General features: G+C 44.7%; 3 protein-coding genes across 6 annotated transcripts in view; all 3 read right to left on the bottom strand.

Annotated features, from left to right (window-relative positions):
• Nucleotides 1-4,632, bottom strand: part of LOC110070185 (uncharacterized) — a 104,827-nt gene extending 100,195 nt beyond the window's left edge. The window contains exon 1 of the mRNA XM_078388212.1: nt 4,545-4,632. The gene's annotated coding sequence lies outside the window, so the exon portion shown is untranslated. The remainder of the gene's footprint in view (nt 1-4,544) is intronic.
• Nucleotides 1-17,986, bottom strand: part of LOC140703981 (uncharacterized) — an 84,122-nt gene that overhangs the window by 14,788 nt on the left and 51,348 nt on the right. Inside the window, exons 1-3 of one of the 4 annotated variants that reach the window (XM_078388263.1) lie at nt 4,545-4,666; nt 2,608-3,076; nt 1,964-2,090 (exon numbers count right to left, since the gene is read on the bottom strand). In XM_078388263.1, coding sequence (XP_078244389.1) covers nt 1,964-2,090; nt 2,608-3,024 — 544 coding nt within the window. In that variant the 5' untranslated portion in view covers nt 3,025-3,076; nt 4,545-4,666. Of the gene's footprint in view, nt 1-1,963; nt 2,091-2,607; nt 3,121-4,544; nt 4,667-17,986 lie in introns of those variants that run through there. The other 3 variants (XM_078388261.1, XM_078388262.1, XM_078388264.1) reach the window with 3 other exon arrangements.
• LOC110071554 (uncharacterized) overlaps nt 9,666-17,986 on the bottom strand; it is a 43,885-nt gene continuing 35,564 nt past the window's right edge. The window contains exons 7-8 of the mRNA XM_078388299.1: nt 16,798-16,812; nt 9,666-14,008 (exon numbers count right to left, since the gene is read on the bottom strand). Of these exons, the coding sequence (XP_078244425.1) occupies nt 13,127-14,008; nt 16,798-16,812 (897 nt within the window). The 3' untranslated portion in view covers nt 9,666-13,126. The remainder of the gene's footprint in view (nt 14,009-16,797; nt 16,813-17,986) is intronic.

Genomic DNA, 17,986 nt, shown 5'->3' with positions numbered 1-17,986 from the left:
AGCTAATGGCTCTTCTGTCAACAAGTCCTAAAATTCTCCCACCTCCCAAACCCACTGATGATGATCATGAAAAATGATCTCCATAAAAATTTTCATCCCTACGCAGTTTCCGCTTCTTCTCTCTGCCTACAAACACTGTAGGTCTCATCCTACAGAAAGACTGGCTGGAATGTTATGCTACTCAGCCAGTTCAAGACAGGAACTTTGACAACTGCATTCCATCTATGGGTGCTTTGCAATATGGTTTGCATAATTCAAATCCAAATTTCATTCCACAATGAGGTTTTTGTGATCACAAAAACGATTGCATAACGATGTTTTCAATGGCTAAAAATCGCTTTGCGATGATCGGTAAGCATTTCGCTTACCGATTATCGCATAATGATGTTTAAAAAACAGCCGATTGGTGGTTCCAAAAAGGGCCGCGTTTTCGCACCCTTTCCTCGCATACCGGGCAGCAAAAATTGTGGCTGGATAGAGGATTTTCACTTTAAGGTGCGTTTTTTGCCCATTGAAGGGGTTTCAATGCGTCCCTATGGGCTTTTTTGCCCCACATAGTGACAAATCCGTATAGCGACGATTTTTTTGGAACGGATTATCATCGCTATGCGGGGCACCACTGTAAATGGTTCTCAATGCATTCCTATGGGAAATTTTCCTTCTGCTTATGAACGTTTCAACTAACAAACATTTTCTGAGACGGATTAAGCATAAGTAGACCTTACCCTCATTTTTAGGTGTGCTCCTAGTTTTCCAGTCAGGATTTGAAATAGCTTTATTGCCTCAGTGTCATTGCTGGCAGTGAGAGTTGTGTTACAGGCATTCATAAATTCCTCAGTCTTCAGTAGGTGATTCATTGCAATATCTACCACTAGTGACCATTTAATTCTCTTCTGACCAGTCACGCTTGGGAAGGAGTGACGAGAAGTGCGCCGTCCTCTGAGAAGAAAGACCCAGTGGAAGGAAGTAGTTGCGCGGAGGGCATTTTGATCGAGATAGATCAAACAGAGGAAGTGACAGGGAGACCGACTGAAGTGTGTCTAGTAGATGAAGGAGGGGCGGAGGATAGTATGGGAGGATATAAAAGAGAGTGAAAGTGCGCGCTTTTTTAGTTTGTCGGTGGAAGGAGAACTAGGAAGGTATGTGGAAAGAGGGGTCCAGACTGAACCCATGCTCTATGCAGGAGAGGTACCGGGCATTGGAAAAGACTTCCCAAACTTACAACTCGATGGGGGATTGCTACCAGATCCCTTGATTCCTGGAGGGAGAGCCTATGATCCCTTGGAATGGACCGTTGTAGTTTACCCTCGGAATCACCCTGGTGGTCGGAAGGTGATTTGTCCTGGCCCTTTGTTCCAGCAGAAGCCTCCGGAGGGAGACTGGGCCAGGCATCCGTGCTGGGGGACGGTATGTGCTGTTCGCAGTACCCCGCTGCGCCCTTTGACGGACCGGGAACGTTTCGGGCTGGCCCCCTTTTAGAGGAGCCAGAAGGGGTCAATGTTGTAAGACCCAAGAAGTACAAACTGTTGACAGAGGATTGTTTGTTGGATTCGTTTGATCCTATTGCGTTAGTTCTGTTACTAATAAAAACGTTGCTTTAGAAGACCCTGAACAGCCTCCGCGTCTTTTTCCCGCCTTTACTACGAGCGCCCCCCCGGACAAAGGAGGACCTTGTCACAACGCCCTATCAGAACGGGAACCTCCCTCCAGATCCCAAATTTACACCTGAGAGGTTTTCCATTTTCAGATGGGAAAAATGCATCTTTTCACACATGGTCTCCTGGACAGAAACAAAGGAACTGGCTGCTATATAATAGGTCCCGGAAAACTGAAAAACTAAAGCTGTAGGTTTGAAAAATAGAAAGAACAAAAGAAAAATGTCACTCCATCCCCAGCTGAAATGTCACGGGATAAACATTTCCCACAGGGGAAGAAAACACGCTTTTCTAGCTCAAAGCCTCACCTATAAAGCTGACACCTCCTTCGTTCCCTTGATTGGTCTCTTCCTGCTGAGGATCCTGTTTGGTGTCGAACTGAGGTTCCTCTGCTCTGCAGAAATCAGACTGATCTTCCACAGAGAGATGTTCCATCTGAGGATCCATGACGTACAAGAAGAAGGTAGAAAAGAAAGAGGAAAAGATCTCAGCGGATGAGGTTGGGACTTTGAAAGAGAAGAGACATCTTCCACTGATTTTTTAAGAAAAATATTGGCAATTGATAACATTTGTAGGATTTCTTCCCTCATTTTCTTGACCCTTTGGAGGAGAAAAAGACAATCCCCACCGGAACCCACCAAAAGGCATCATATTGTGTCATTGCACCTACAACAGGGCTGGATTGAGTGCAGTGCCAAGGGTAGAGGTAAACCTGAAATTTACTTGGAAAACTATGCAGCTGAGGAGGAGGCACCTTATTTTAAAGTGGAAGTTCTCTCCAATTTGGGGGATGGGTATTCATTTTCAAAATGAAATGAACACAGACCCCATGTCTTCCTTTCAAGCACCATAAAGAATAAATTCCAGCGGAACAGCCTCAAACAGGGAGCAAGTGCAGGGGTCACGGGCTCCCCATTTCAGATTCTAAGTCCCTGGCATGGATTGCTCTCACCTCTACCTCTTCCTGCTTTCTCTCTTCTGCCTGACTCAAACCGAGGAAACCTTCTGCCAGCGACACCGCCTGGGAAGTGGTCTCGGCTCCACATTCTCTCACCCAGCTCGACATCTCCAGGGGGAGGACGGCCAGAAACTGCTCCAAGATGACCAGATCCAGTATCTGAGCCTTTGTGTGTCGCTCTGGCTTGAGCCACTGACGGCAAAGGTGGTGGAGTCGAGTACAAACCTCTCGAGGACCATCAGCCCCCTCGTAGGAGAATTTCCTGAATTTCTGGCACTGCGTATCTGAGCTGGGCATCTCCTCATCTAGGACCTTCTCCACTGTTCTTTCAGAGCACGTCCGAAGCCTTGTTACCTGGATAACGACTGGGTCTCTTCCTGCTCTGGGGAGAGGGGTGTGTTGGTCCACCATTTTATTCTGTACTCAACAATACTTCCAACGCAGTCCTCGAACCACTGTCGTCCTGCTGAGCAAATAAGTTCCTTAAAAGACGATATGACTGAAGCTCTGCAAAGCAAAGAAACTCCCAAGTGAGCATCTGCCAGACTAAAAAAAAATGCAACAAAGAGAAACCAACCAAATGTCATCTCCAACATGGAAGCCAGAAGGATCCTAAGGCCGAGATGGGAGAAAGGCATGTGGGGCTGTTCGTTCACCTCAGAGGCACAGACCAATGTGCTTCAGACCGTCAGAGACTGAGAAATGGAACCATCTTCCCTTTTTCCCTGATCCCTTTCTAACCATTCAGATCCTTTCTTCACCTTAAGACAAAACATAAGCCTTTCCCCTGACTTTCTTTTATACTTTGCTGCCTTTATATCCTTTTCATGTGGAAGAAATATTCAGGCAACCATTGCTTACCTTTTAAAAGGCTAGGCATCAATCAAAGCAGTGCCTCTGTTCATAAGATCTACACAATCCTGTGAAACAACCACTTGTATTTTGGTTTCTTTTAGTCATTGTTTTACATTAAATTAGTTTTGAAAAACAATCTCATAAAAACATTCCCTGCTTATTAAGGAAGAGTGGTTTAGCAGGTGACTGTTCTATTGCATACTTCACCCTCTAGGAATTTATTTATTTTATTTTTATTCATTATATTTATACTCATCTAGACTGAAGTCTGTTCTGGGCGGCTAGTCCAGTTTCCTAACTAGCACAGGATAAAGCTCTCCATCAGACAGAATCTTTTACGTAGACAGCTCATAATTTCCCTCCCACATTTATTTATTTATTTTTATTTAAAATCATTTTATCCAACCTATCTCCTTAAACAGGATCCAAGGTGATTTACATCACTAAAAAGAATATTTAGAAGTAAAAACAGTAAGTATCCAGAGAGCTTGTCAAAATAAAACAAAGACTAGATTAAACATTGTAAGTAAAAACCCAAGAGTAAAAAGACATTTCAAAGCCATCAGAATCCCTCGAAAGGTCCCTCTCAGACCCACCAGTCAGTCCCTCAAGGAAAGCCTGCCTGGAGAGGATGGCCTTCATCTCCGTGTGGAAGGTCAGCCAAGAGGGAACCAGCCTCGTATCCCATCCGAGGGAATCCCAGAGTTTCGGGATCTAATGAGTTGTTGGCTGAAGGTGTCCTCCATTAAATGGGGGGCCCACCAAGCGCCACCCTTTCGCCCTCCAAGGGAGCCAAACAGGGGAACCTTCTCCCCCCCTGCAAGTGGCTCGGAAGGTGCAGGATCAGCCCTTTTGTGGGCAGGAGAGGTGGAAGGAGGGGGTGGATGTGGCCCTTCAGGCAGCAGAAAGGCTTGGGCCGCAAACAGCCCTTGGGGGCTCCCCTCCGGCTGCCTCTCCTGCCCGGTCTTGGGGGGCTTTCCTTCCCTCGGCTGGCCTCGGAGTTGGGGGGCCCTTCCCTCCCGCCCCTCCCCTCCCTCCGGCCTCCCCCAGTCCTCCCCCCTCCAAGCCCGACTCACCCTCCCTCCTTGCTGCAAGCCGCGCCTCGGATCCCAGGCAGCCTTTCCAGCAACCGAAGCGCCGCTTTCTGTCCGGAAGAAGAAAAAGAGGACCGGAAGGGACGCTTTTTCAAATGGGACCGTTTCTATGGGGACTGACGCCTCTCCCACTTCCAAGACTCCCTTCTAGGAAATGGGACTCGGTGCGTTTAACCCCTCATTTTCTGGTGTCCCAAAAGAAGAACTGCGGGGAGGTTTGGCTTCTCCAGCCCCGGCATCTGTGGCTCCCTCCGGGGTTCGAGAGAAGGGATCCGGGGCTCCCTTGCCCAGAAATCGCTGGGCCCTTCCCCCCACCCCACTCACAGCCTCCTTTACTTCTTCCCAGCTCCATTCAGCACCAGAAACGCCCACCCGGCCTCTTGGTTTGCCTCTTTGTCCATTTCCATCGAAAACCAGTCTGGTTGGAGCTTTGCAACAGAAATGGGAAAATTCCAATCCCTTTAAGAAGGAAAACAAACGAACTCGGATCTACATGATTGCAACGCATTCCTCTGTAGGATACCCACCAACCATCGTCAGGTGGCTGGTTCCGACGTTTTGGGGAAGCTCAACTTGAATTTGACCCAACCCCGGGAGGCGCTGGAAGACAGGAGGAGGGCTGGCCTCTGGTCCATGGGGCCATGAAGACACTAAAGAAGAACAAAAACACTTAAGAATCACTTGAAATCATCCCTTTTTTTAAAAATGAAGCTATTTTTGCTTTCATCCTGCAGTGTACTTGTTACTCTTTCGTTAATGCTAGGTTCCCTTCCTCTTTCTTTCTACAGAAAAAGCAAGGATTGGAGAAGGCAGTGAGAGGAGAGAACTGCCACAATATTTTTTGTTTGTTTAGTCATGTCTGACTCTTCGTGACCCCATGGACCAGAGCATGCCAGGCCCTCCTGTCTTCCACTGCCTCCCGGAATTGGGTCAAATTCATATCGGTAGCTTCAGTGACAACACCTTCTACAACTGACACCAAAGAAAGATGTTCTCAATCTAGGGGACTGGACTGCTAAAGTAGGGAGTAAAGAGATAAAAGGAACAACAGGGAAGTTTGGCCTTGGAGTTCAAAACGAAGCAGGGCAAAGGCTAATAGAGTTTTGTCAAGAGAACAAGTACAAACACTCTTTTCGAACACCATAAGAGGCGACTCTATACATGGAAATCACCAGATGGGCAATACCGAAATCAGATTGATTATATTCTCTGCAGCCAAAGATAGAGAAGCTCTATACAGTCAGCAAAAAAAAGACCTGGAGCTGCTTGTGGCTCTGATCATCAGCTTCTCATAGCAAAATTCAAACTTAAACTGAAGAGAGTAGGAAAAACCACTGGGCTATCCAGATATAATCTAAAGCAAATCCCTTATGAATACACAGTGGAAGTGAAGAACAGATTTAAGGAACTCGATTTGTTGGACAGAGTGCCTGAAGAACTTTGGATAGAGGCTCGTAACATTGTACAGGAGGCAGCAACAAAAACCATCCCAAAGAAAAGGAAATGCAAGAATGCAAAGTGACTGTCCAATGAGGCCTTACAAATAGCAGAGAAGAGAAGGGAAATAAAATGCAGAGGAGATAGGGAAAGTTACAGAAATTTGAATGCAGATTTCCAAAGAGTAGCAAGGAGAGACAAGAGGCCTTCTTAAATGAACAATGCAAAGAAATAGAGGAAAATAATAGAAAAGGAAAAACCAGAAATCTGTTCAGGAAAATTGGAGATATTAAAGGAACTTTTTGTGCAAGATGAACATGGTAAAGGACAAAAATGGGAGAGACCTCACAGAAGCAGAAGGCATCAAAAAAAAGGTGGCAAGAATACACAGAGGAATTATATCATAAAGATTTGGATATCCCAGACAACCCAGATAGTGTGGTTGCTGACCCTGAGCCAGACATCCTGGATAGGATTTTGAGCATAACCTTGCTAGTGTGTGAAATGAGTGCAATTGTTCAGTAGTTGGAGCATTCTTTGGCACTGCCCTTCTTTGGCATTGGGATGTAGACTGATCTTTTCCAGTCCTCTGGCCACTGTTGTTTTCCAAACTTGCTGGCATATTGAATGTAGCACCTTAACAGCATCATCTTTTAAGTTCAACTGGAATGCCATCACCTCCACTGACCTTGTTGTTAGCCAAGCTTTCTAAGGCCCATTTGACTTTGCTTTCCAGGATGTCTGACTCAAGGTCACAAACCACACTATCTGGGTTGTCTGGGATATCCAAATATGTACAATAGTAGATATGATTGTCATCTGAATTGAATTCGCCCATTCCTGTCCATTTTAATTCACTAAGGCCCAGAATGTCAATGTTTATTCTTGACATCTCCTGTTTGACCACCTCCAGCTTCCCAAGGTTCATAGATCTTACATTCCAGGTTCCTATGCAGTATTTTTCTTTACAGCATTGGACTTTCCTTTCACTTCCAGGCACATCCACAGCTGAGTGTCCTTTTGGCTTTGGCCCAACCACTTCATTAGCTGTGGATCTACTTATACTTGGCCTCCGCTCTTCCTCAGTAACATGTTGGATGGCCTTCCGACCTGAGGGGCCCATCTTCCAGTGTCATATCTTTTAGCCTTTTGTTTCTGTTCATGGGAGACCTCTCCACTGCCAATTCCACAGTTCACAGGTGAACTGCTCATTGGGAATGTCACCTCGACTCTTGGAGAGGTGGAGAGCCCAGTTTCATCAGCAGGGGGTTGGGGCCGATCCCCCACAGGGATATTCATTAGTAAGTTGTCTGCTAATGGTGCAATGGTTTAGTAAACTGATGGTGGCATGGTAATTCAGGAATGACTCAGGCTTTAGAGATGTACTGTACTTTGTACTGCTTGTTTGTCATTATTGTAAGTGTCACGAAATGAGAAGCCTAGGTGATCACCAAATAATTAGGATCGCAAGACATCTTAGAGAGAGGAGTTAAAGAATTCAGCCACACACGCAGGGATGTATGCCAGCAGAGTCCTCCATATACACCTCTGGGTCCAGCTCTGGATCCAGCTCTGGGGCAACGCCCCCAGGAGGACTCTCTTTTATTAAACTTACAAGTTCACAGATAGTTGACAGCATATAGGGCAATAGTTACATAATACCAATTTAGGATTGGCCCAAAGAAAGGCCTTGAGGTTAGCTCCCTATCACTGTGAGAAAGAGCAAGAATGGGTAGCCACGCCTCCTCTCAGAAGCAGCTGTGACATCATTCAGGAGAGCGTTCTCAGCTTAGCAAGCTTTCCCCCACAATTATTTTAACTGCATGGTTTAAAAAAGAGGTTTGCCATCTTGAGCTAATACAACTAATTTAATCCTATTTTCGTATTAAACATATTTCCTTTAATTTAACTTTAGAATACAGGAGAAAAGGGAAAGCTTCCCTATCTTCTGTGGTAGAAAGATGAAAACTGTGTGATGAAATATTATGAGGTGAATTGAGCGTGCTTTGTTGTTTCCCCCTCTCCCTTTTTGTCCGGGAAGCATCTTTTTCATTTGTTTTATTTATAGGCTGCCTTTCTCCTGAAAGGGAGTTCCATCCTGGAACTTCAGACACCAGACACACAGAAGTGCAAACCTGTTGAGTTAGAGAAATCCAATCTGCTATTATAGGTGGTAGAAAAATTTTTGGAGAATTATTTTATTTATGGATTGATTTGATTGACACACTGCCTGTCTAACCAGAAGGCATTCTACCCGGTATCAGGTCCCAAACCATTTAGGGCTGTATATGTTAGCACCATCACCTTGAAGCTGGCATGGAAGCAGATGGGTGACCAGTGTAAGGTGGACCGAGCTGGAGAAATGTGCTGGTTTTTCCCAACTCGGCTCAGTAACCCGGCCACCATATTCTGGACCTGTTGAAGCTTCTGCATCAGCTTCATTGGACGCCCTACATAGAGAGCATTACAGCAGTCTATTCTTGAGACTGCCACTGCATGGAGCAACAGGTGAGGGACCCAAGATGACAGTAAGTGGGTCAGACCGTAGACACTACTTGGATGTCCACTGACAGTGCTGGGTCCAGAATAATGGCCAAGTTGCACACTCCATCCTTAGCAGTGAGAGCAGGTCCAGGAAAAAAAGGAGAGGGTCACCCAATATGGCGATACTAGGGGCTTCCACCCAAAGGACCTTCGTTTTTTCTGGGTTCAACTTCCATCTGTTGTTCCCAACGCTCAGGGAACGAGACAGCATCCAATGCAGAGGTGTAGGAAGGAGAGAAAGTATTGCATGTTGTCCACATATTTGTGACACAAAACTCCTGATGAGTGTGAAGTCCCCAAGCAAAGAGAGGAGGCGTTCATGGGAGTGCCGTCACTCCCCGCGGTTCATAGGGAGACTCAGACCATCCCACCACCCTCTCCCCCTAGGAAGGAACATCGGAGTACTGATACCCAGGAGTTGGAGGAGTTATCCAGAAACAAAGGGTGGAAACACCAGGGGGTAGATACTTGGGTCTGTTGCTGGGATTGATCGGGTTAATCGTGGCTACACAGACTGACTGGGAAAAGGCAGGAGGGAATCAACGGTCGATGGTGGAGGCGGGAATCGGGGATATAAAGGAGGTCCAGGACAATATACCGGGGGGTTGGGAGAAGATACGGGTAGAGGATCCATGGACCGGTAAATGGGAACAGGTCCACGTGCCTCATGCAGAAGCTGAGAAGAGACATCGGCAAGGACTCCCCCAGAGACCATCTTATTGGGGTGAGTCAGAGACTAAAGAGTGGCGTAAGAAGCTAAGGGAGGAGAAAGAGAGAATCTTAAGAGAACAAGAAGCTAAGCGGGCATGGCATCTGGAGCAGCTCAGGAAGATGGGCTTCTACCCGGACCGTGGCTTGGAACAACCAGGAGAGGGATCTCCCCTATGGGGCTGGCTCGGTGACGAGGAGACCCTCCCACTTCTAACCCCAGATGAAGAAGAGGGAGAAACCCAAGAACCTGTAAAGTTATTAGGTGGACCTTGGGACTTTAAAAGTGTTAACCCGTTCGAAAACAGTTCGTGGACACCCTTGCATGTGACGTTCCCGCAGCAAGAGAAGTTTGAAAGTATGCCTGTTGATGTTTCTATACCTGTTCCGAAGTTAATAAATACAGAACAATGGTTTGACTTTAAAACGTCTCATGGTTTATTGAGGGAACAGGAGGGGCCCAAACACGAACCTTCACAAGGAGGCCTACTGCAGAGACCTCATATGGATGTTAATTAGCAGCAGGGAGATGATTGACCCAGAGGGACTCTACAAGTGTGAGTTAAAGGGGTGTAAAGAAGCCCTCTCCCCTAGTTGCATTCTCTCTGGGGATAATTACCAGAAGCCACTGGTAATGGTGCGGCTAAAAAATATTGTAAATAAATACATAAATAAATAAATAATTCTTGAAGAAGGCCTGGAGCCAGGAGAGAGCAAGGCCACTGATTCCTAACTCTAACAGCCACCCCAGGAGGATACTGTGGCTGACAGGATCCAGGGCTGCGGAGAGATCTTGCAGGGCAACCAATGCTGTCTCCGTGCCATGATGCAGCCTGCAGTCAGATCCAGCACGGCTATATCTTTACTGACACCAACAAAGTAATGTGCAAGTTTGAAAGCTCTCTGGAACGTTTCATTGGCTACACAGACCTACCGAATCATCCACCCTTTGTTCGACAGACTTGACATAGTAGTAACTTACCGCCTTAAAAAAAAAATCTTCATCTAGTGTACATGGAAACAGATTAGATTATTGAGATCCTGATGACTTACATGTTTTTTGTGTTACAACTGCTTTTGGTGTTATGTTTTATTTTACGTTGTATTGTAGAAAAAATAAATTGCAAAGTTATTACGTTCATTCTTGGATCTCTCACTGTGTGCCCAGTTGCATGAACTGATGCATAATGAGGGATACAAGCAGCAAATCGTTGACTACAGGTGATTCACAACCACAATTTACACCACGTCACTTTCATGTGAGTGTTACCCACCAAGAGGATTCTGGCTGATATTTAAATTAATATACCGCCCACCTGCCCAGAGGCCATTCTGGGCAATTTACAGCAAAGACAACAAAACAGTTCTTGCTGGAAGAAGGTGTTTGCGAGGTACTGAGGTCCCAAACCATTTAGGGCTTTAAATGTCAGAACCATCACCTTGAAGCTGACATGGAAGCGGAAAGATAACCAGTGTAAGGCAGCCAGGGAGATATGTTTGGTATTTATCAACTCCACCCATTAGTCTAGATGCCATGTTCTGGAGTTTTTGAAGCTTCTGTATCACTCTCAAGGGAAGCCCCACATAGAGGGTATTACAGTAGTCTATCCTTGAGCCTACCAGTGCATGGACCAATTCGGCGAGCGACCAGGTATCAAGATAGGGGTGCAGCAATTCAATTCATCTAAGGTGATAATTCTTTAATCTACTCAACTATAAGCACTTCTGCTTCAGATTTCTTGCATTGCGATAACTATTCCCCAACTACGATTGCGGGTTTAGATTTCTCTGAAGATCTATTTAAGGCCATCCAACATGTCCCTAAACCAAAGCGTTCAAACCAGGAAGCAAATATTGCTGTTCAGGAAAAATATTTTGCATCAGGAGTTGGAAAAACGTTACCCTAATTTGACTTACTTTCTGTTCCTACTGTAATTCTAATGGACCGAGAGGTTGTGTTTTAAGGTACTCTTCTTGTACTACATATATCTGCGAAGAATTCCACTTCTCAGATTGGGGATGGCCTTCTCACAGTCCGAATACATCAGTTAGGTTTCTCACCATCGCCCTCATCCACCACACTAGCATATGACGTTTTTAATCCCAATATTTTAGTGGAAGGGGCAGGACTATGTCCTAATGGCAAAAATCCATATATATGTTGGGACTTCCCCCCCAAAGGATACTGTCTATAATAATAATATTGTGCAAGGCAAGTAACTGAGAAAGGCAGATGTAGGGCAGAACCTGGATTACTGTAACACACTTTATGTGCAGCTGCTAGTGGAAAGTGTCAGGAAGCTTCAGCAGATCGAAAACACAGCAGTCGGATTGCTGAATGGGGCATTGCTAGTTTTAACCTACAAGCTACCTCCCATTGTGAGCTGGCCTTGGGATTACGGTCACGAAGAGAGACTTTTCCTTCAGTCCCACCACCCTCACAACTGTATCTGATGAGGACACAGGAGACCACCTTCACTGTAGCTGAAATAATATTAGCTGTGGGTCCGATGGCAATTTTTATATATATTTTAATTGTACAGAATTTTTATTGTACAGTATTTTTAATGTTGTAAGTCGCCCAGACCTTTGGGTAGTGTGGGTGGAATATAAATAAAATAAAATAAAATAAAATAAATAATGACAAAAACCCATACATTTGTTGGCACTCCCCCCCCCCCCAAAGATTTTTGTCTATAAAAATATTGTGCAAGGCAAGTAATTGAGAAAGGAAGAATCTGAAGCCATCACATTCTTCCTATTACCCATCTTGGATCATGGTCTGATTTTAAGCAGCTAAGTTGGAGTGACTGGACCTTTATTAGGGGTCTTGTCCTGCATGATGAGTTATTTGCTGCTGGAATGGTGTGACCCTGCTCATCCCAAGCAAAAATACCCTGCCCAGCCTCTTCTTCATAGACCGGGATAATACATAATAGCAGATATAGGGCAGAACCTGGATTACTGTAACACACTTTATATGGGGCTGGCAATGGAAAGTGTAAAGAAGCTTCAGTGGATCCAAAACACAGCAGCCAGATTGTTGAATGTGGCTTTGCTAGTTTTAACCTACAAGCTATCTCCCATTATGAGCTGGCCTGGGATTTACGATCATGAAGTGAGGCTTTTCCCTCTGTCCCCCCACCCTCACAACTGTATCGGATGGGGAAACAGGAGCGGGGCCTTCTCTTTGGCTGCTCCCAGACTTTGGAACTCCCTCTCACAGGAGGCCAAGCTGGCCCCATCTTTGATATCCTTCCGTGAGTAGGAAAAGACCTTCCTCTTCAGGCAAGCCTTCCCTCAGTAATCTAGCCACCTGTATGTGATTTTTAGATGGATTATTATTGAACTTTCCATTTTCAGGTTTTTCAGTTCTCAAAGTGACTTCTCCCTCCATTTTAAATACAGTGGTAGATCTCAGCTTTAAAATGCCCTTTTAATGAGATGCCTCTTTATATGTATTTTTAGCTCTGTGTCTTTTAATGATGTTAACCACTGTTGTACACTCATTGTTCCAAACTTTGAATACTGTCTTGGACTGTTGTAAGCTGCCTTGGGTCCTTTTCAAGGAGAAAGGTGGTGTAGAAATATTTTAATTTAATAAATAAACAAATAAACTGACCCAGGTGGTCCTCCATCTCAGGATTCCTTTATGTCTCACAAGAACAGGGACATGGCCAAAACACTTGCCACACTCCTAGCATTTGTATGGTTTCTCTCCAGTGTGGACACACTGATTACACACAAGCTCTGAACTGTCAGCAAAACATTTCCCATAGTCCTGGCATTTGTTTGGTTTTTCTCCAGTGCAGACCCCCGTTACGCCTCACAAGAGTTGAGCTGTCTGCAAAACATTTCTCACACTCCTAGCATTTCTATGATTTCTCTCCAGTGTGCACACTCTTATGACTCACAAGTTGTGAATTCCGACCAAAACATTTCCCACAATCCTGGCATTTGTAGGGTTTCTCTCCTTTGTGGATCCTAATATGACGCAGAAGTATTGAATTCGTAGTGAAACATTTCCCACACTCCTGGCATTTGTAGGGTTTCTCTCCTGTATGAACCCACATATGACTTACAAGTTGTGAATTCTGACCAAAATATTTCCCACACTCGTTGCATTTGTAGGGTTTCTCTCCTGTGTGAATCCAGACATGATTAAGAAACTGTGAATGCCATACAAAACATTCCCCACACTCCTGGCATTTGTAGGGTTTTTCTCCTGTGTGAATCCTCATATGACGCACAAGGTGAGAATTCCGACCAAAACATTTCCCACACTCCTGGCATCTGTATGGTTTCTCTCCTGTGTGGACATGCTGATGTGTCACAAGCTGGGAATTCCGAGCAAAACACTTCCCACACTCCGGGCATTTGTATGGTTTCTCTCCTGTGTGGATCCTAATATGACGCAAAAGGTGTGAATTCGAACTAAAACATTTTCCACACTCCTGGCATTTGTAGGGTTTCTCTCTTGTATGAACCCGCATATGATGCACAAGGTGTGAATTCCAAGGAAAACATTTCCCACACTCCAGGCATTTGTATGGTTTCTCACTCGTGTGACCCCGCATATGATTCACAAGCTGTGAATTAGAAGCAAAACATTTCCCACACTCCTGGCATTTGTAGCGTTTCTCTCCATTGTGGATTCTCATATGACGCAAAAGGTGTGAATTCTGAGCAAAACATTTCCCACACTCCTGGCATATGTATGGTTTCTCTCCAGTGTGGAATTTCATATGACTCACAAGCTGTGAATTCTGAGCAAAACATTTTCCACATACCTGGCATTTCTGCATTGTCCCTCCTGTGTGAATTATCTTATGGTTCTTAAAGTTTGAATCATGAACAAAGGATTTCCTACACACTTGCCATTTGTGTAGTTTTTCTCCTGTGCAAATTCTTTGATGACCCAGTAAGCGTTCCTTGCAGTTTAAACATTTCCCAGACATTTTTCTGAAAGAGCAATTCTTTTCATTGCGGCCCTTTCTGTGAACCATCCGTGCTAGCATCAGAGGAAAATGTTTCCCACACATGATGCATTTGTATGGCTTCTCTTGGGTACAGGTTTCTTTTGTGTGGGTTCTGCAGTGTTCTGCAACCTCTAATTTGTGTGTAAATGTCTTTACATATCTAGGGCCTATGTTTTTCTCCCTCCATTTATCTGCAGGAAAGGATGACAAATGCAAAAAAGGCTGAACTGGAGAGATGAATAGATCTAGAGAACAGGAAAAAAAAGGTTTTCTCAAGATGTGGATTTTGAGGCAAGAATTCTCTAATGGAAAGACGAAATTGTCCGTCTTTCAAGTACTATAATACATTGTCCTTTCCCCCCTTTTTGTTTTCCATTACATCTATAAACTAATTTAAGAAAGCTAAGAGGAACATCGTGATTTCCTTCATGGACATCTGGTACCAACATTATACTCTGTATAAGTTCCAGGTCAAGGCCTTTCTACTGAATTAGGACTGTATGACGACCTTTAAATCTTAATATTGGTTTTCTTTTAGCTTAATATGCTTCTTGATGGCTTTACTGTTATTTTCCATGGGATCAATATAGCAACAAATGTGACAATATTGCAGTGACTAAACTCAATTCGGACACAATCCTGGTATGGAAGTGTTATTCTTGCTGTTATTGTCGGTAGTTGTTATTGCACTGGTAATGATGGAGATTAGCATCAACCAGACAAGAAGAGAGCCTTACCAAGAGAGGATACAGTTTGCCAGTTCTCCTCCATGACCTCCTGGTGGAGGGTCCTCTGGTCAGGATCCAGCAGTGCCCATTCTTCCTGGGTGAAGTGCATGGCCACCTCCTCAAAGGTCACTGGAACCTAAAAATAGGAAAGAAAGGAGGCCTTCTTCATGGAATTAATAAAGGTAACCTCCTCAATCCCAAGGAACAACAAAGTTGGTGGATCTCATATTGTAGGTATCCAACAATTAAGGGCTACCAGTCACTTTGGCCATGTGCTCTCTCCAGGAAGAGAGGCCTTCAAACCTCAGTTGCTGGGAAAGAACAGGGTGATGGAAAGGGCTAATGGTGACCCACCGTCCCTCCTTGTCAGCTTCCTTGAGGCAACCAGGGACCCTCTGTCAGCAACAGGATGCTAGAATAATCCGGGCTTTGGGATGAGGGGTGGGAAAGTAATTCCTGGTGTCCCCACACTCACTTTTGGAAAACCACAAACAGCCCACTACTTGTGAGCCACCTTCCTCCCGAGGTGTGAGACACGGTGGTTCTGCAGGTTAAAGCAGAGAAGCCTCTGTGCTGCAAGGTCAGAAGACTAGCAGTTGTAAGATTAAATCTACGCGACAGAGTGAGCTCCTGTCGCTTGTCCCATCTCCTGCCAACCTAGGAGTTTGAAAACATGTAAATATGAGTAGATAAATAGGTACCATCACTGTGAGAAGGTAACAGCGTTCTGTGTCTCGTCGCAGTGGTGATGTGACCACAGAAACTGCCTACGGACAAAGGCTGGCTCTATGGCTTGGAAATGGGAATGAGCACCGTGCCCTAGAATCGGACACGACTGGACTAAATGTTAAGGGGAACCTTTACCTTCCTCCCAAGGAAGGGACTCACTATGTGAAAAATGGAATTATACATTAAAAAGAAATTAAGTATGCTTAAAAATACCTTAAAGAATTAAAAACATTTACAACTGTAACGTAGCAGGCCAATCTGATGTCACTGCCAACTCAGGCCTCTCAGAATGCCCACCACACTACTTCACACTTTAAACAAGCTCTTTCTCTCTCACACTCCAGATCTGATCCTTTTTCCTCCCACTTCACATCCCTTTTCTTCCAACTCCCCCCCCCTCCAGCTCCACCCTCCGTCAACCCATTGGCTGATGATCCACTGCCCAACTGTGACGGATAGGTGGGGTCAGTGCTGCCTGTTACATTACCTCCCCCCTTTATAAGTTGTTTCATGGGAGGAAAGCTAAAGTGCTTCCTTCTCATGAACACAGAGCACACCAACAATACATCATATCAATAAACAACAATATATCAAACAATTGCATAACCCTGCATTATATTTTACACATACATACTTTACCATTTCCACGGTTCCTTAATGCATATTCTTAACATTTAGATACACCATTTAAACATTTGTTCACATAACCAATAGCAATGTTACATGGTATAAGTACATCCAACTTTTATTACATATATCATATTAAAAGTCCAATTATTTGTTTTTCTCTTCAATCCTTGGGTCTTCTAGAAAGGGCATCTGCAGCACAGTTCTGATTCCCTTTGACCACTCGAACCTCAAAGTCAAAGTCCTGCAAAATCAAAGCCCACCTCATCAGTTTACTGTTATTGGCTTTGATAGTCCTTAGCCACAATAGCGGGGAGTGATCAGTACATAAGACGAAATGTCTCCCCCAAATATATGGCTTCAGTTTCTGGACCACAAACAAAATGGCAAGACACTCCTTCTCGATGGTAGACAGGTGTCTCTCCCCTTTTTGCAGCTTCTTGCTCAGGTAAGCAACCGGATGAAGATCTCCGCAGTCGTCACTCTGGCACAGCACGGCTCCTAACCTGGAGTTGGATGCATCTGTGAAGATGGTAAACTCGCGATGGAAATCCGGAGCTCAGAACACTGGGTTGGTGATCAACGCCTCCTTCAGTTTCCCAAACGCCTCCTCGCAGCTACTGGACCACTGGATGTTGTCAGCACTCTTCTTGCAAGTCAAGTCAGTCAGCGGAGCTGCTATCTCGCTGAACCTAGGAATAAATCTCCTATAATAGCCTACCAGCCCAAGAAAAGATCTAACTTTCTTCTTGGTGGTGGGTCTAGGCCAACTACTTATAGCATCTACTTTAGCTTCCAGGGGTTTTATTCTACCTCTCCCTACTACATGACCCAAGTACTTCATTTCCGGGCTACCCAACTGGCATTTGCACGCTTTCACAGTTAGCCCAGCTGCTTTTAATCTTTGCAGCACTATTTCTAAGTGACAAAGGTGATCTTTCCAGGTGTGACTGAAGATACCTATGTCATCTATATAAGCTACAGTAAAGTTGCTAAGCCCTTGCAAAGTCTTGTCCATAAGTCTTTGGATAGTAGTTGGTGAATTCCTTAACCCAAAACTTAGGACACGAAACTCAAATAGGCCAAAAGGGCTACAAAATGCTGTTTTCTCCTGATCCTTAGGGTCAATTCTTACTTGCCAAAACCCTTTGGTTAGGTCTAGGCAGGAAATATACTGACATCCCCCTATGGTCTCTATCAGGTTGTCTAATCTGGGCATAGGGTAAGCATCCGGCTTGGTTACGAGGTTAAGCTTTCTATAATCAACACAGAACCGAATACTTCCATCTGGTTTGTCCACCAGGACTATAGGAGCAGACCAAGGGCTTGATGATGAAACAATAATATTCTCCTTCAACATCTCATCTAGCTCTTGAGCACCTTGTCAACATATGGCCCAGTGACTCTATATGGAGTTACTGCTTGTGGGGGTGCATCTCCTGTATCTATCTTGTGCACCACTCCCTTGGCTAACCCAGGCTTGTTAGAGAAAACATGTTGGTACTTTGTAACTAAGGATTTCAATTCATTCTGCTGCTCTTGGGAAAATAAAGGGCTGATTTTGACTTCTTCAGGGTTGTACCTAACTTTCCCTCTCCCTTCCCAATAAGGCAAATCTTGTTTCTCCTTGTCAGCTGCCTTCATGCCAAATAATACCCTATTCTCCTCTCTA

Source organism: Pogona vitticeps, chromosome 2, assembly GCF_051106095.1.
Source record: "Pogona vitticeps strain Pit_001003342236 chromosome 2, PviZW2.1, whole genome shotgun sequence".
Lineage (NCBI taxonomy): Eukaryota > Metazoa > Chordata > Lepidosauria > Squamata > Agamidae > Pogona > Pogona vitticeps.
The sequence above is the reverse complement of the archived record's forward strand: the minus strand, read 5'-3'. Positions and strand labels throughout refer to the sequence as shown.